Consider the following 15,175-nt stretch of genomic DNA (forward strand, 5'->3'; position numbering starts at 1 on the left):
ATTAGCTCCCAGAGTAATGGTTTTTCTTCCTGAGTTCCCATGATTTTTTCCCAAGCCTGACTAACGACATCAGAACATCTGGTGTTGGCTAGGCTTCACACAGGAGGTTCAGCTACAGCGTGAGGACCGCGTGTGCCAGCTGGAGACTGGCATCTCCCCAGCTCCCAACGCCGGGCTCCTCCATGCATCCGCTCCCGCACCCCGGGAAGCCCCAATCCCACCCGGAGCCGGGGCAATCGGCTGTCACAGCGGGGATTGCGGCAGAGGTGTCCTGCAGGGGATAAGGACTGGGAGAACTGGGTGCTGACCTGAAGGAGCAGCTGTGGCGACGCAGCCCCGCGCTGGCAGCCAGCGATGAGGGCAGGGTAAGGGGGACGGGGCTGGGGGAAAGCAGCCAGGCCGCCATGGGGAGATCTTCCCAGGAGCTGTGCGATGGGGAAGGGAGTCCTAGTCTGTATTTTGTCCCGCTCCGTATTGAGGCTGGATCTGTGGGTGCAAGCCGTTGGCCCAGTCTGTGTTCAGACCTGCTCCGCATTTACGCCTGGCCCATATCCCTGTGCTGCTGGCCCAGGCCGTATTTAAGCCCGGTCTGTCGACTCCGTCTACATTTAGCCCCAGCCTGCAGCTCTGGTCCATCTTTAAGCCCTGCGCCTGTTGTCCTAGGCTGTATTTAGACCTAGTTTGTACTTAGGGCTGGTCTGTATTTAGCTCCGACCCGCAGGCCCAGTGTGATGTGCGCTGTGGTTTGTATGAAGGCCCGGTCTGTGGCAACTTCCCCTCAGGGAACCAGCGCTGCCCCCCGCCCCGTAGTGGTACAGTCTTCCCACCTCTCCCCTGTCACGCATGGTACAGCCCACACAGCGCCCTCCTCCGGGCAGCAGTGGTATGCTCCCCCTCGACCCCCCCCCCGCTTTTCTCGCGGCGGTGGTGCGCGCCGCGCCTGCGCAGTGTGGCGGCCGGCGCTCAGCTGGGCAGTGTTTACAGCTGACCGAGCGCGGCGGGACGGGCCGCGCCGCCGGGCCCGGGAAGGGGAGCGGGCCGCACCGGGCTGGCTTTCGCCCACCCGCCGCTCAGGTACGGCTCGACGGGCGAGGAGACCCTGTCCGTTGAGGTGCGGCCGGTCCCGACTCCACCTGACCTCACCGGGCAGCTGCAGCCCCCTTCACCTCAGCCCCGGCCGGAGCCGCGCCGCCTCCTCAGGCCGCAGCCCCCCCCTCCTCCTCCGCCTCAGCCCGGCCCTGCGGCTTTCCTCGGGCGGTGGGGCTCCCGCTTCTCCTGGAGGTGCCCCGCGGTGGGAGCATGGCCCTTCCCGTGGCCTCTCCTTCGCCCCAACACCGCTTCCCCGTCAGGGCGGCCTGGGCTCCCGCACGGCCGCGCTGGGGCTCTGGGCATGGCTGGAGGCAGAGATGCTGTGTGGAGACCGGAGGCACCCAGGTGTAATTAAAGCCGGGGGCGGGGAGGGGGGATATACCAACATCTGGCTTTCCTAGACCTCCCAGTCTCTCATCACCGTCACTTTGCTCGGCGGCAGCCTGATAACGCAGGTGGTGATTGACCTATATGGCGTGGGGCTTTTTAATTTGTTGTTTGAGAGGGTTAGAAGGGATCGGATTGAAAGCTGTGCCAGCTGTAACTGTTGGTTGTTTTTTTCTTATCGGTAAATAGCCTCACCTTTGTTATTCCTTCTGGAGCGTATTATGTCAGAGCAGGGATTATCCTGGAAATGTGTTGGGGTGAAGAATTGCATTTTTGTGCCTTGTGTATTGTTTTGAGTCTTCCTCTGTGCATCTGCTGGTGTTTGCCTTGGAAGAAATTGCTTTTATTTCAGTGTTTTGTTTCAGGCGTCTGAATCCAGCTTCTCATGTCAGACTTGTTTGTTTGTTTTTCTGTTTTGTTTTTCTTAAAGGGGAAGATGACAACATGCAATTGAAGGGATATTTCAACACTAAAAGGCTGCTTCGTTTGATACCTGTGTTGTGATCAGCTAAGGATCGTAGTTTTTGCATGTGAACTTTGTCCCTGCTCAGATTTGTGGAAATCTGTGCTTTACCTAGAAGCGTGAAAAGTGCAACTGGGCTAATTGTGGAGGGAGAGGATCTGGTTTTTAAAAGTTTGTTAAAAATAAGCCCTACTCATAGTCGTGGTCCCCATTTCCAATAGGAGAAGGGAAACAAGGTTAAACAAAGACGTGGAGTTACCTGAAGAGGAATTTAAATGTCAGAGTTCTATGTTCTGCATATAAAACATGCATTTTATTGGAAGCAAGCTAGCATCCAGTAAAAGTGATCATTTCAGAAGTAACTCACACCTGTCACAACTTGGATATTCCTTGATCTCATTAGAAAAATGTCTTCAATATTGTAGGACGTGGAAGAATAGTTGTTCATCATATAGCTGTGCTAAACCCAGGTTGGACCAGTTGTCCCAGTGGGGCTTGTGTACATCAGAAAGAATTTGTTCATGATCCAAAGTGGAACACTGTTAAAGGCACAACTTTTTATTCATACTTTAAATCTAAAAATGTAGATTTTTAATAGCAAAAAGAGCTTAAGTGGAAGAAAGAAACAAGCCTAAGAACAACGTATACAAAAGAAAGTCAAGGGAATCAACAACCTCAGGGAAGAGAGTATTTTAATGCAGCATGTTACATAAAGCATACTGACTAAAGATATAAGCAACCCTACTTGTGCAGATGCAAAGAGTTGTTGTGTATGTAAGAGGAGGGGAAAAAAAAAAAGAATCAAATTGCCTGGTAAACCCAGCTAAGCCTTCAACTTGATGTGTTTCCACTGTGAAGTAATAAAACACAATCAATTTTTTTAGAGAAAATGAAGGAGTAACTATAGAAAGGAGAGGGGTGGCATTTTTTTAAGTTTTATTAATGGTCTGGAACTGGATTGATGTGTTTGAGACATGAATGTATTAAAAACTGGCTTGAGTTCCCTGCCTAAGTATATCCTATTTTGTGTGTCTCTGCAGGTAATCAGGATGGTATGTTATTTGAATAACTGTGAAATTTCCTTAGACTCCTGTAGCTTTTCTTTTTTTCCTCTGAAAATGAAAGTGTATAATTTGCTCTTGCTGAATGAAACAAATAAACCCCAACAATTTAGCTGTAGGCAGATCTTCTGATCCCAGGAATGAACTCTAAAGCTGCTGCTTCTGTGGTTGTTATTGTGAGCAGAGAAAGGCATTGTAAATAAATGCATTTAAAAAAAATAAATAATGTTGTGTTTTCTGAAAAGGATTTTTTTTTTTTAAGATATGGGAAGAGATGAAAAGCTAGGTTAATTTTGAGTGATAAGTTCTTCTATGTTCTTCTCCTCCTACACCTTTTCCTTTAAAACCTATAGATATTTTACTACAGGAAGCGTATAGCCATGCTTGGTGTAATGCATAGTCAAGGAAGGTGCTTACTTTTCTCCTCCCGCCCCCCCAAGCCTGAATAGGTTGCTGGAGATGATCATGTCACTGAAGTCAGAAGTGTTTGTAATTCATATATCTGTGTCACTGAAGAGTTTCCAAATTGGGGGTTAGCTCATCTAGGACTTAAGAGGACCTAAGAAATTCTACAGGCTTCAGTGGAAATTCTCCCTGCAGTTGCTGTCTGTATTATTAAGTGCTTTACTAATGATGGTGGCTCAAGCTCTAAAGATGAGCTGTGTGAAAGTGCATTTGCTAAAGTAAGCAAGCTTTTACACTAGGTCAGAGGTTTCTTTAACTTCTGCGAAATCAGCATCCTGATGCATGTTCAAAGAGAATGTAATTTGAGATTTTTTCTGGTTCTTGCTGCCTGTGTCTTAATTTCCCCTAGTTGCTATTAGAGATAGAAAGTCCGCGTGTGGCAAGAATTCTGACAGGCAAGCCAAACTTGCACTGTTTGTTGGATTTGAAATGAAAAATGACCTATAAGCATAGGAGCTAGAATAATCCTTTTATATAAAGGGTTCAGTGGAAAAGCTGACATGTTAGTAAAATGTTCGTAGTGTTTGAAGACAGGCATTGCACGTTTAAATTGTCTATTGTGGTTTTCCCCACTAGTGTCAGGTACTGGATGCCAGATCTGCTGCATTTTGGTTTTCATTGTTTGAATGGGGGATGGGAGTGCTGGTAGGTGGTAATGCTTTTCTGGTGCTTGTGGTCCTTAAGGTACCTAAAGGTCTCCCTCAAAGTACTTCATATACAGCAGCATAACTTAGTGTTCAAGTGCGTGCTCTATACCTCACCTTCCTTTATTACTCTTTCAGTTTTAGTGCTTATAGAAAGCTGCTGAAGATGGGAGGTGCAGTGAGTGCAGGAGAAGATAATGATGAATTAATTGATAACCTGAAGGAGGCACAATATATCCGGACAGAACTGGTAGAACAGGCGTTCAGAGCCATTGATCGAGCAGATTACTATCTGGAAGAGTTCAAAGACAATGCCTACAAGGACTTGGCATGGAAGCATGGAAATATTCATCTCTCGGCACCATGTATTTACTCTGAGGTGATGGAAGCTTTGGATCTGCAACCGGGGCTGTCATTTTTGAATCTTGGCAGTGGCACTGGTTATCTGAGTTCCATGGTTGGACTCATCTTGGGTAAATACCTTTTCAATCATGTTAACTGTTTACATTAGATTAAAAAAGAAAAAATTTTGAAATTGGGAATGAAGCATACCTCAAGTAATGAAACTAAAAGGTAGCCAGGAAAGAAAAGAATGCATTAATTCAGCTGGCCAATTTATCAGGATTCTTGCAACCTTCTCTCTGGAACTGGATGGGATCCAGATTTCTGTGGCAGTTCAGAACAGGCAAGGACGTAATTGCCCAGGTGGCTGTAGTGGATTCCTGCAGAAATGGATGGGAACTTGGGTTTGTTGCCCCTTGAGCAAGAACCCAGCTCGGGAGCAGGAGCACCATGTTTAAAATAGGATTGAGCATGTCCACAGAGACCTGTGACTATAGCTGCTTTGTGGCTTGTTTGTTTTTACACTCTCCTGTCTAGACCGAAACGTGTTTGAAATCCAGTTTTGACTCTTACCGACATACAGGTGGGAGTAGTCTCTGGAAAGCAGTTGATGCATCACAACTGACTTTGTGACCACATCTACAGTAGACACAAAGCAAAGCATCAAAGTGCAATTATATAATTGCAATTCACCCTTAAGAATTTCAGTCAGCAATTGTGCTGCTGGGATAGATAGCAAATTACTATAGGGTACATATTTTCCTTTTGTGGGGGTGTCAAGAATTTTAACTGCTGAAACGTTTGTTGTCAGGATAGAACCTTGCTCCATCTCCCATTTGTGGTTTTCAGCTAGGTTTGTTGAGATTACCTAGGATGCAAATATGTAACCCCAGGGCTTTTGAATTCCTTTGAATTTTTTGAAAAGTTACCAAGTCAGTTCGGAATAAAAAGCATGAGTGCTGAACAACTTCTGTATTTTCCAATTTATTTTTGCTGTTAATTGAGGTACAATGTGTGGTGACTGTTCCCAATTCCTTTGAGGAGATTTTCAGCGTATCAGCAAGGGGCTATGAAAATAACATGAAGATTTTTTTGAGAGATTTATTAAAAAATGCAGGCTATTGTTCTGCATTGGAGTTTTTTTCAGGTGGTCAGTTTTACAGCAGTAGTATCAGTGTTTCCCTCCTACAGAGGAATTTCCTGCATAGTTAAGAGCAAATGATTCAAAATCAATTGTGCCAAACAGCCTCATTTGCTGCCAGAAATTGCAGGTATAGGGTTGCAATCCCCATTGTAGTAGTAAGATAGCTGACCCTACACAAGTGCTGACTGTCTGACTCTCAAGGAGCAATCTGTTATAGGAAGTAACCAAAACTGTATTCGATCCTGTTGGATTTTGTGTTGTTGCGTGTTACCATTATGTACTGTTCTATACTTGCAGGTCCTTTTGGTGTTAACCATGGTGTGGAGTTGCATTCCGATGTGATCGAATATGCGAAGCAGAAATTGGACTTCTTCATTAAAACAAGTGACAGCTTTGACAAGTAAGAATGTGGAATGCCCGTTTGGATTCATTTTGTGCATTTGGCTTTAGTCATGGCAGTTCTTGCTCCCGTGTGGCAGCTCTGGATTCAGGGTAATCTGAGGATTTTGGCTCCTTAGGCTTGCTGAGCTGCAGTGTATGACCTTTGAAGCTGATACGTATTGTGGGGGAGTTTCAGAAATTTTTGCAGTGTTTTTAATAGCAGTGCTGCTGTTGCAGAGCTTAAAGGAAGCTGAAGAAGATTACTTACTTTAAAATGCACTTGCAGGTAACAACTTGAAACTTGCAAATAACAATAATAGTTATGTTTGTGATCTGAAAGCGTACATGGTTATCAGAAGAATATGAACTGATTTCTGTGGTGGCCTAATATGTTTTATTTGAGAAGAAGAAAAATGGTGTTTTAAAATATGAAGGTAGTTTTATGATGATGAAGTTGGTACTAAAACTGCTTGGGATTTGATTTACGTTCTTCCTTAGAACCTCCATTTTGCTGCTGTCACAAGTAATAACTTTCCAGCAAGATAACCACTGCCAATAGTAACCTCAGCAATAAAAGTTGTAGCTGTCATATTTTTGGATCCGTCTCACAGTTTGTTCAAACAGGGAAGTAAAGCACTTCTGGATATCTGATAGTCCTCCTCTCATGGGAGGAAGAAAATTAAAGTCATTCTGTGCTGGAATTTAAACTACTCAGCCTTGTGCTATTACTGCTGTGCTGGAAAGCTGCTGATGGCAGGGCTGTATTTTCTTAATGTTGGCAGCAGACCGAAAGTTTTCGGCATGGACAGTGCTTGCACATAGATGACTGGGTTTTTTTCAGAGTCACATTGCTATTGTTTGAATTGGTGTTTTAAGGAAATTTGTCTCTCCAGACAAATATAGCTATGGAGCAAAAGTGAGCTGAATTCAGAAATCAACATGTCTGGAAAATTGGCATTGCTGAGAGAAATGTCCGCTGGGTTATGCTGTTAGAACACCGTGTGCAGGAACTATTGGCTGGCTGCTGTGAATGTCTAGCACACTTTGCAAAACCAGAAGGTTTCAGGAAGTGTTTAGGAATAAATAGGTGCTATATTGAGCTGCCTCTCAAGATTCCAGTAGAAGAATGGATACGTTGTACTGTACAACTTCTATCAAAATCAGCCCTTAAATGTAGGGCTTAAAGCTTATGTAGTTTTGGAGCATGTAAGAGAACCAGAAGCATCACAGAATCATTCATTTTTCTTCTAAACTGAATCAGAAATGCTATAGGCAAAAATTCTTTTTATGAAGGGTGAAATCACAGTTCTTTTGAAGCTAATGGCAAAACTTCCATTGGCTTCAGCAAAGCATATTTCTGAAGCATCAGGTGATAGTTCCCCACAACATCTGAAAACTATTTAAAAGCTTTTGAAAATGCCAAAAAACCCCTGGTGCAGTCCTTAAAAGACCTTAACATTTGGAGTTGCTCGTCTGATATTTATATTTGCATATCATAACTGAGTCAGCATCAGGTGACTAAAAATAGCTCCTTCTGAAGAGTTATATGCAACTAAAGTATGAAATTATGCATCCTTATCCTTTGGAGATTTTCACCTATGAATTCTTACCTCGTTGTTCTGTGGTTTTAAGACTTCTAGCTGTGGTCTGTTCCAGTAATGTCTAGAATATATGGGCTTCAGAGGAGAAATCCCATGAAACTGGGGTTTTTTCCAAGTATTTTTCATTGTTTCATTTTTTTTCAGAATCATGAAAATAATTCATTTGATAAATTGTAATATTCTTGTATGATACCATCTTCTTCATTTTCAGATTTGAATTTTGTGAGCCATCTTTTGTTACCGGCAATTGTTTAGAGATTTCTCCAGACTGTACTCAGTATGACCGTGTTTACTGTGGTGCTGGAGTACAGAAGGAACATGAAGACTACATGAAGAACCTGTTGAAAGTTGGGGGAATTCTTGTCATGCCTCTAGAAGAGAAGGTTGAGTGCCTTTCTACCCATGTTTCTCTTTCAGTTATTCTTAATTCTAATCTCAGTTTAGTCAATAGCTCTTCCTTTAGTGTGCCCTTCTTGTAGCAGATTGAAGAAAGCACCAAGTGCACCAGTTTTCACTGTGAGTGGAAATGCAACTCTGCTCATTTAATAATATTTAAGAAATTCATAGTTCTACCAGTCTTCCACATATTCAGATCTGTTGTTTTTAATTGCAAATTTATTTTCATGCTGCAGAAAAATGTCAGCAAGGCTTTGTTCAAGTTACATCATCTAGTGTTGTACTTAATGGCAAAATACAAAATTACCCCCTAAATGGCTTATGAAAGAGCATGCAAGTTGTCCCTATTTAAAAGTGTCAATGGATTCTTTTTAGTAAAAAGTGGGTAACTGCCCTGTGTGCGAGTTTAGGATTGTAATTCAGATTATTTTTTTGGTGTAAAGGTGTGTTGTTTTAATGGACTTGAATGACTGAGGTGTAGGTATGTGACCTTTTACCTCTGTCAGGGTGGTTGAGGTGGGCAGAGTTTCTTCCCAGTGAGATGTTGCGCAGTGAGTTAGTGTAAGATTTGAGCTGGAACAGAAATCCAGTGACCTTCAGGCTTCCTTCAAGAGTGAACGTTCATCAGTGACTGGCATGTTTTCTCAGTGGTGAGACATAGCTGTTCTGGTTCAGAATTGAGGAAGATCTGGGAAAGCAGGGTGACCCAAACTGTCAGTGCCCATACTGTGTTGCAACAGATGAAGTTACCTGGGACTAATCCTGTAAAGAGTTCTCAATTTTCTCAAAAAAGCTGCAGTGTTTCTCCATATTACCTAACTTGTACTGTTGTTGCTTCTAGTACTTTAACCACTTGTCCAGGCAGAAAAGTAATTTGTTCATTTTTTGTTCAGAAATCTTGTAGTTCACACAATGGACAATAATCTCCTTGTTTTGATTTAGTTGACTAAGATAACTCGTATTGGTCCTTCTGCCTGGGAGACCAAGAAGATTCTTGCTGTTTCTTTTGCTCCTTTGATTCAGCCTAACCACGCAGATTCAGGAAAATCAAGGCTTGTTCACTTGCGTGAGTACAGACATTCTTGAGTACGGGGGGCGGTTTCTTCTGCTATTTGGCTATAAACTGCACCTTACTTCCTTAGATGTAACATCCCTATGAATCCTTTCATGGAAAATTATTCCGACTGCTTCCTTCTTTGAACAGTTGTCTAAGTCTTGTACTGGCTCCCAGTCCACCCTTGAGGATATCTGCAGAGGCCTGGTGCAAGAATCAGAATTGCAGAAAACAAGATTCTAAATACAAATGATTTCTTGTGAAATTGTACCTAAACTTTGTGGGATGTTTCATCATTGTTTTTGCACATGCAGACATCTATTTCAATCCTGAATTACATACTGTCGTGGTTCTCGGGCACTGTGCCATGGTGATGGAAAATACACAAGCAGTACCTGTGAACAAACATTGTATCTACTCAAAGGCTCTCACTGCCTAGCAATTCAGAATTATCCCGAACCTGGAACCCTTGAGGGATAGAAGTTGTGCAATTTTTGGTTAGCTGTTTGAAATGCAGGTTGTATGCAGTGGCCTCAATCTTTAGATTAAGACTTCAGTGTAGGGAGGCCTCTTAAGAACATGTGAAGACAGAGATACTTCCATAAAGAGATTAGTCAGGCTTTGTTCTTATTCTGGAAAGGTGTCTTTGCATGACAAAAAGCAGCTCAGCAAGCCGTCCATACAGTGCTATAAAGCCCATGAAGTGCATATTCCAGCATACTTCGTATGGTGGCTTTGTAGTGAGACCTGCATATATATTACATGTAATTTTTTTCTGGTTCCTTCATTCAGGTCACAGGAATGCTTACTTGTCAGTAGAAGACAGGGAGGTTTTTTGTTTCAGTTTTAATTCATTTTAGTACATGGATGTGTGTGCATTAATACATTTTTTTCTTTATACTACATGAGTTATGTTGTGCACTTACGGGCTGGCAGCAAATAAGTGCAGAAGACAGAACAGTCTTCCAGACCATTAATGTGGGAAGTATTTTAATACAATAACTTATTGTATGCTTCTATAATTAGTTTTACCAAATGGTTTCCAGCCAGTCTTCACCCACTAAGACTGAAGCAGTTTTTGAAGAGCGTAAATAGTACTCGTGTTTTATAAGTGAAGAACTTGGCAAAGCTGAAGTAACTTCAGAATAGAAAAATCATTTTATGGAAGAGTTAAATAGACTTCAGGTCTAGTTCTCTATGGTCGGAAAATATCTTTTTCTAAGTTATTAAACAGTCAGAGTTTCAGTCACTAAGTCTGCATTCTTATAATCTTTAAGACATGTGTATCTTAAAATAATTGTGAGGACTTGACATCAAAATATGAAACTCTTCTTTCATCCCATTCTTTTTCTTCAGTTAATGAGAGAAATGCATAATTAAATTTTGTTTGGGAAGTTACAATACAGTTTATCTGAGTTGACAGGAGTTGAATAGGGCTGTTTTTGTAATCACAGCAGGGAATTCAAGTGGCCTGATTTAATTTGCGCAAATACAACTTTTCCTGTGAGCACTCTTGAGGGGAGTTTCTTCATATCTGTTCATGGTTTTCATTTTGTTTTAGCCCCAGTGGCTGTTCGCAGCCTCCAGGATCTGGCTCGCATAGCCATCCGAGGAACCATTAAAAAAATTATACATCAAGAAACAATGGGCAAAAATGGAAATGGGCTGAAGAACCCTCCAAGATTTAAACGAAGACGAGTGCGTCGCCGTCGCATGGAAACTATTGTTTTCTTGGACAAAGAGGTCTTCGCTAGTCGTATCTCCAACCCATCAGATGATAACAACAACAGTGAGGATATCGAGGATGAGAGACGAGAAGAGGAAGAAACTAAACCCTCTGAACTAAAGCCAGATCCCCCTGTAAACTTTTTGAGGGAAAAGGTCTTGAGTCTGCCTTTGCCTGATCCCTTGAAATATTACCTGCTTTATTACAGGGAAAAGTAATTTCCTTCTTCTAGAAAGTGGGAAGTAGGCAGAAAATAAAGTATTACTTAGGGCTTGACAAATGTATACCACTTGCTTGCCTGCTAATATGACCACCCAAAGCAGTAGGCTAGCTGGGGAACATGGCTGCTGTACACTTAAACATTATAGCTTTTTTGAGTTTCTTCTTTCTTCTCAGTTGTGTGCTATAGTTTTATCCTACAGCAGGGATTCCTTAGGAAGCAAGTTGGTGAAATGCTCAGCTGCTTATGGAAAGGAGGATTTAATTCTCTGAAACTAACTGCACAGAGATATTCTAAAAATCTCATGGCTGCTCTACCGAATTGCAGTGTTTAAATATTCTCAAGCAGTTCCCCAAAGACCTTTGCTGTCTGTGCTTTCTCCCACTAAACCTGCCATCTATTTACTGTGGTGTGTGTTTAATGGAGGATGAAGATTATTAGTAAAAACTGACCTGGCAAATCTTGTTTCTTCCAGTAACCTGAAAAAGCACAACTTTTACAGAAAGGAAAGAATTTTTGGCATTACCCTTGTGGCAGCCAGGTTTTGAATGAGAAGGAAAGCATCAGCTCCCCTGTGGTTGGTCTCAGTTTTGCATATAAACTATATATAATTTTTCAGTAAAAGGTAAAAATGTTTTAGAGAATACTGATTTTCTTAATGGGAAACACCTGTTCTAGTGAATTAGTCTAAGAGATGCAAAGTTGTTTTTTGGTTTTTGTTTTTTTTTTAAAGCAATGGAGGCAAGTAAAGAATTGCAAAGCTGATTAGCTTTGACAGGATGCTAAGGTAGTCAGGGTTGTGACTGTTGTCTCTGGAAATGTTTACAGAGTAATTCTGAATGGGGAAGAGGGTAGAGAGATGCGAAGCAGTGAGTTTGTGAAAACTGACTGTGAAAGCAGAATCTGCGGATTTTGCTGTTATATGAGATAACTTAAATCTGCTGGGCTGAACAGAGTGAAGTGCAGCGTGCTAGCTTGAGCAGAGTGGCTTGTGTCCTGGTAAATCAGCCAAATGTAGTTTTGTGGAGGGTATGTAGAACCTGAAAACAGTCTAGAAAACCAAATTGATGCAATTCTTAGGTGTTCCTGTGTGTGTGCCCCTGCTGTAGCAAGGTGGCTAGAATACAACCTGTGTACACACGGTCCACATACGGTAGGTAGAATGAAGTTGATCAACTTGTTAAGTTATTTTATTCCTGTAACAATTAAGTAGATGTTTTAACAGGCTTATATAGAAGGACTTTACGCTCTGCAGTTCTGTGGATGTGAACTCTAATTTTTATTCCCAAGTCTTCCTGTAATGGTGATAGAAGTAGATATCGTGTTTAGAAGGGGAAGTTTACTTGGTTCAGCCTGTTTGAAAAACCTACCTAAACTGGTAAAGGCTGGAAAGAAACCCTTGAGCTTGTATTGATGTGAAATACTCTTAAAGCTGGTGGGGGGGAACCCCTCTCCGTAGGTAATGAAGCTATGTTAAGGCATTGCCCCATCAGCAGCACTTAAGTTGGTATCACTTTGATATCTTTTTTTTTTTTTTTTTAATGCTGTCTCCTCATTTTCTGAGGAGGAATGAATGAAGACTGTCTTGCCAAAAGTACGTTGGGTTTTCGGTTAATGGTACTGAGTTGCACAACTTGCCTAATGATAAATGGTGTTTCAAAGTTCTGTGCGGCTTTGAAAATAAACAGATAACTCTTGTACATCTCTAAGCCCAAGGTGGAGAATTCTTCCTTGCTTAATAGGCTTTTTTATATCTTTGAGAATATCATCTGATAATACGGTGTCATGTGGCCGCTGGCACATAACACAGTCGTAGGCTGTGCTTTGCCTTTGGTTTCCTAAGTCTCCACTTCTGGCCTAAATGGTACCCTAAGCTATCTTGCTCCCTCAGATTTTTATTTGTTTATTTTAAATGGGGCAGTTCTATGGCCACTGAGCTGATGGTTTCCTGTAAACATGCAAGTACCCATCTTGTAATTCTGGCAACTACAATGAATTTCTTTCTACAAATGAAAATCCCGGATATGGTGTTAAATAGAGGCTTAATAGAATCTACGTGTAATATTTCCCTGTGCTTCCCTGAAGGCTGTCACCTCTGTATTTGTTAGGCATTTCTGCTTAATAGCTGTCATACCAGGTATGTGCCTTTCTGTATTGTGGCACAATTTCCACACCCCTACATAGTACAGGGTGCCTCCTACTTTTGGCTATCAGGTCATCCTTCAGTTTGTTAATTACAAAACTTCTTTTAAAGAAGTTGCTTTAAAAATGACATTAAACTTCAAGTTCGTATTAGTTAGCCTTGTTGAGATTCTGTTAAAGCTGACCAGTTGAGGGAGAATTATCTTTCATTTATCCCTGTTTGATTTTAGCCCCATCCCACCCCCAGTTGTAAAAGATATTTTATCAGATTTTTCACCAGATTTGCCTTTTGTATTACATTTGCTAGATTTTTGTAGCTTTCTATAAGATGCATAAAATACTGCTATTTTTCCTGGATAAGGTTGAATAAATAAATATATATACAGGAAATTTATGTTCTAGGTTGTCAGATTGTCACCTTGTCCAAAAACCCACAGATCCAAACACAGAGTAGAAATTTTATGTGTAATATAACTGTGAAATAGTATTGCTTATAGCCTGTAAATGAAGGGGAACTGTAAATACATTTTCCCTGTGCACAAGGACTTGCACTGTAGTTTTGTATGCATTTCTAATAGAGTAATTGTAGCATAACTGTTTTTGTGTAGTCTGTAAGCTGTCTAGGAATTTTACCTGCTTGGTTTCCTTTTGTGTTCGAAGTAGTCTTCACTTTAATGGTATGTGGCTCCTTTTAGGTTTCGATACTGCAGTAAATTTGCAAAAAGAAATGAACTTCAAGCTGCTTTAATCATTAATGTGTAAGTTGAAAAATCTATGTGTAGAAACTAGAGTTAAATTGGCCTGAGGCATGCGAAAGTGTTACACAATTTAAACATTATTAATAAGTGTTTCTGTATCAATAAATTCAGTAAAGACTTTTTAGCCTTCTTAACATGGCTTTGCATCATGTTGTGATTAGAATACTTTGTAGATAAGTACTTATTTCCATAATTGAAGGTTAAGACACCAGACCACTAGAAAAAACACTTAATAATATGGTGCAGGTGCATAGTTTTAGATGAACTCCTCAGAATATAATCTCTCAAAAGAAACCTGCCCAGCTGATGTTTTCTAAACCTTTATGTAATGGAGTTGTGCAAGATGCGTTTTGGAATTAGCACACACAGAACTGATCTAGATTTAATATATCAGAACAGTTAAAGAGTGAATTTACTTACCTGGCTGTTAGACCTGTAGACAACAAATATCAAGATGTCATTTAGTCCACTGCTGTATTTCAAGGAATGGCCTAAACCAAACATGTCAGGAGTTTGTTTAATGCATTCTGAACTGCAACTCCCCTCTGGTCTCCTGTGCTCTGTTTCAGTGCTTAATTCATGGCAATTTTTAAGAGCTGGTGTTCAAGGCTTCCATTTCACTAGTATTGAGAATAATATTTTGGCTTCAGCTGTAATAGGAAACTGATCATAATAGCAAATACAGCTGTTGCTAATTAGATGTGTCTGTTAACCTTTATTCCACAGGATAATTACGTGTAGTCTGTGTTTCTTAATGTCATCTGTGTGTGTGTGATAGATGTCCTTTTACCAGCTATAACATGAGACTAGTTCAGTGATAATGTTTTCCTTCACGTGATGCTTGCTGAAAAAAAAAAAATCCTTTTCTGCTTTGGAAAGCTATGGATGTGTCATACAAATGGTGTCAAGTAAATGAAATTTGTAGATAATGTTTATGTTCCCTTTATAGTAAAATGTAAAACATCACGGTTTCCTGGGAAGTAGTGATGAGCTCCTTGGGGGACCTACTCCAACGAAATCTTCTTACTGCCATAGAAGTGATAGTTAAAAATAAAGAAGGGGCAGGGGGGGAGACCCACACCTGAAAAACAAAAGCAAACTTCCTTGCATTCTACCTGTGTGGAAAAAGTGTGTCTAGGAGAGACTAACAATGCTTAAGCATGGGACACAAGGTTCCTGTTGCTTAGGAGTTAGCTTTTCGTTCTTGTTCAGAGCTGCATGCTCCTTTTTAAACTGTTTGTCATGTTGATGGAAAATAAGATAAATTAATGCAGGAGTAAGGAAACTGTGATTGCTAGCATT

General features: G+C 41.2%; 1 protein-coding gene across 6 annotated transcripts; it reads left to right on the forward strand.

The window, feature by feature from the left end:
- Window positions 1-998: 998 nt before the first annotated feature.
- On the forward strand, window positions 999-14,482 carry PCMTD2 (protein-L-isoaspartate (D-aspartate) O-methyltransferase domain containing 2). Of its 6 annotated transcripts, XM_010569499.1 has the most exons (7): window positions 999-1,074; window positions 1,907-2,991; window positions 4,248-4,582; window positions 5,893-5,995; window positions 7,789-7,960; window positions 8,916-9,039; window positions 10,589-14,482. In XM_010569499.1, the coding sequence occupies exons 3-7, from the start codon at window positions 4,276-4,278 to the stop codon at window positions 10,969-10,971; spliced, it is 1,089 nt and encodes a 362-aa protein (XP_010567801.1). In that variant the 5' UTR covers window positions 999-1,074; window positions 1,907-2,991; window positions 4,248-4,275; the 3' UTR covers window positions 10,972-14,482. The 6 variants fall into 6 exon arrangements, with proteins under 6 accessions (XP_010567801.1, XP_010567798.1, XP_010567800.1 ...); XM_010569496.1 differs by having other exon boundaries at window positions 1,907-4,582; XM_010569498.1 differs by lacking the exon at window positions 1,907-2,991 and having other exon boundaries at window positions 1,010-1,074.
- The last annotated feature ends 693 nt before the right edge of the window (window positions 14,483-15,175 follow it).

Source organism: Haliaeetus leucocephalus, unplaced genomic scaffold, assembly GCF_000737465.1.
Source record: "Haliaeetus leucocephalus isolate CR32 unplaced genomic scaffold, Haliaeetus_leucocephalus-4.0 Scaffold273, whole genome shotgun sequence".
Taxonomy (NCBI): domain Eukaryota; kingdom Metazoa; phylum Chordata; class Aves; order Accipitriformes; family Accipitridae; genus Haliaeetus; species Haliaeetus leucocephalus.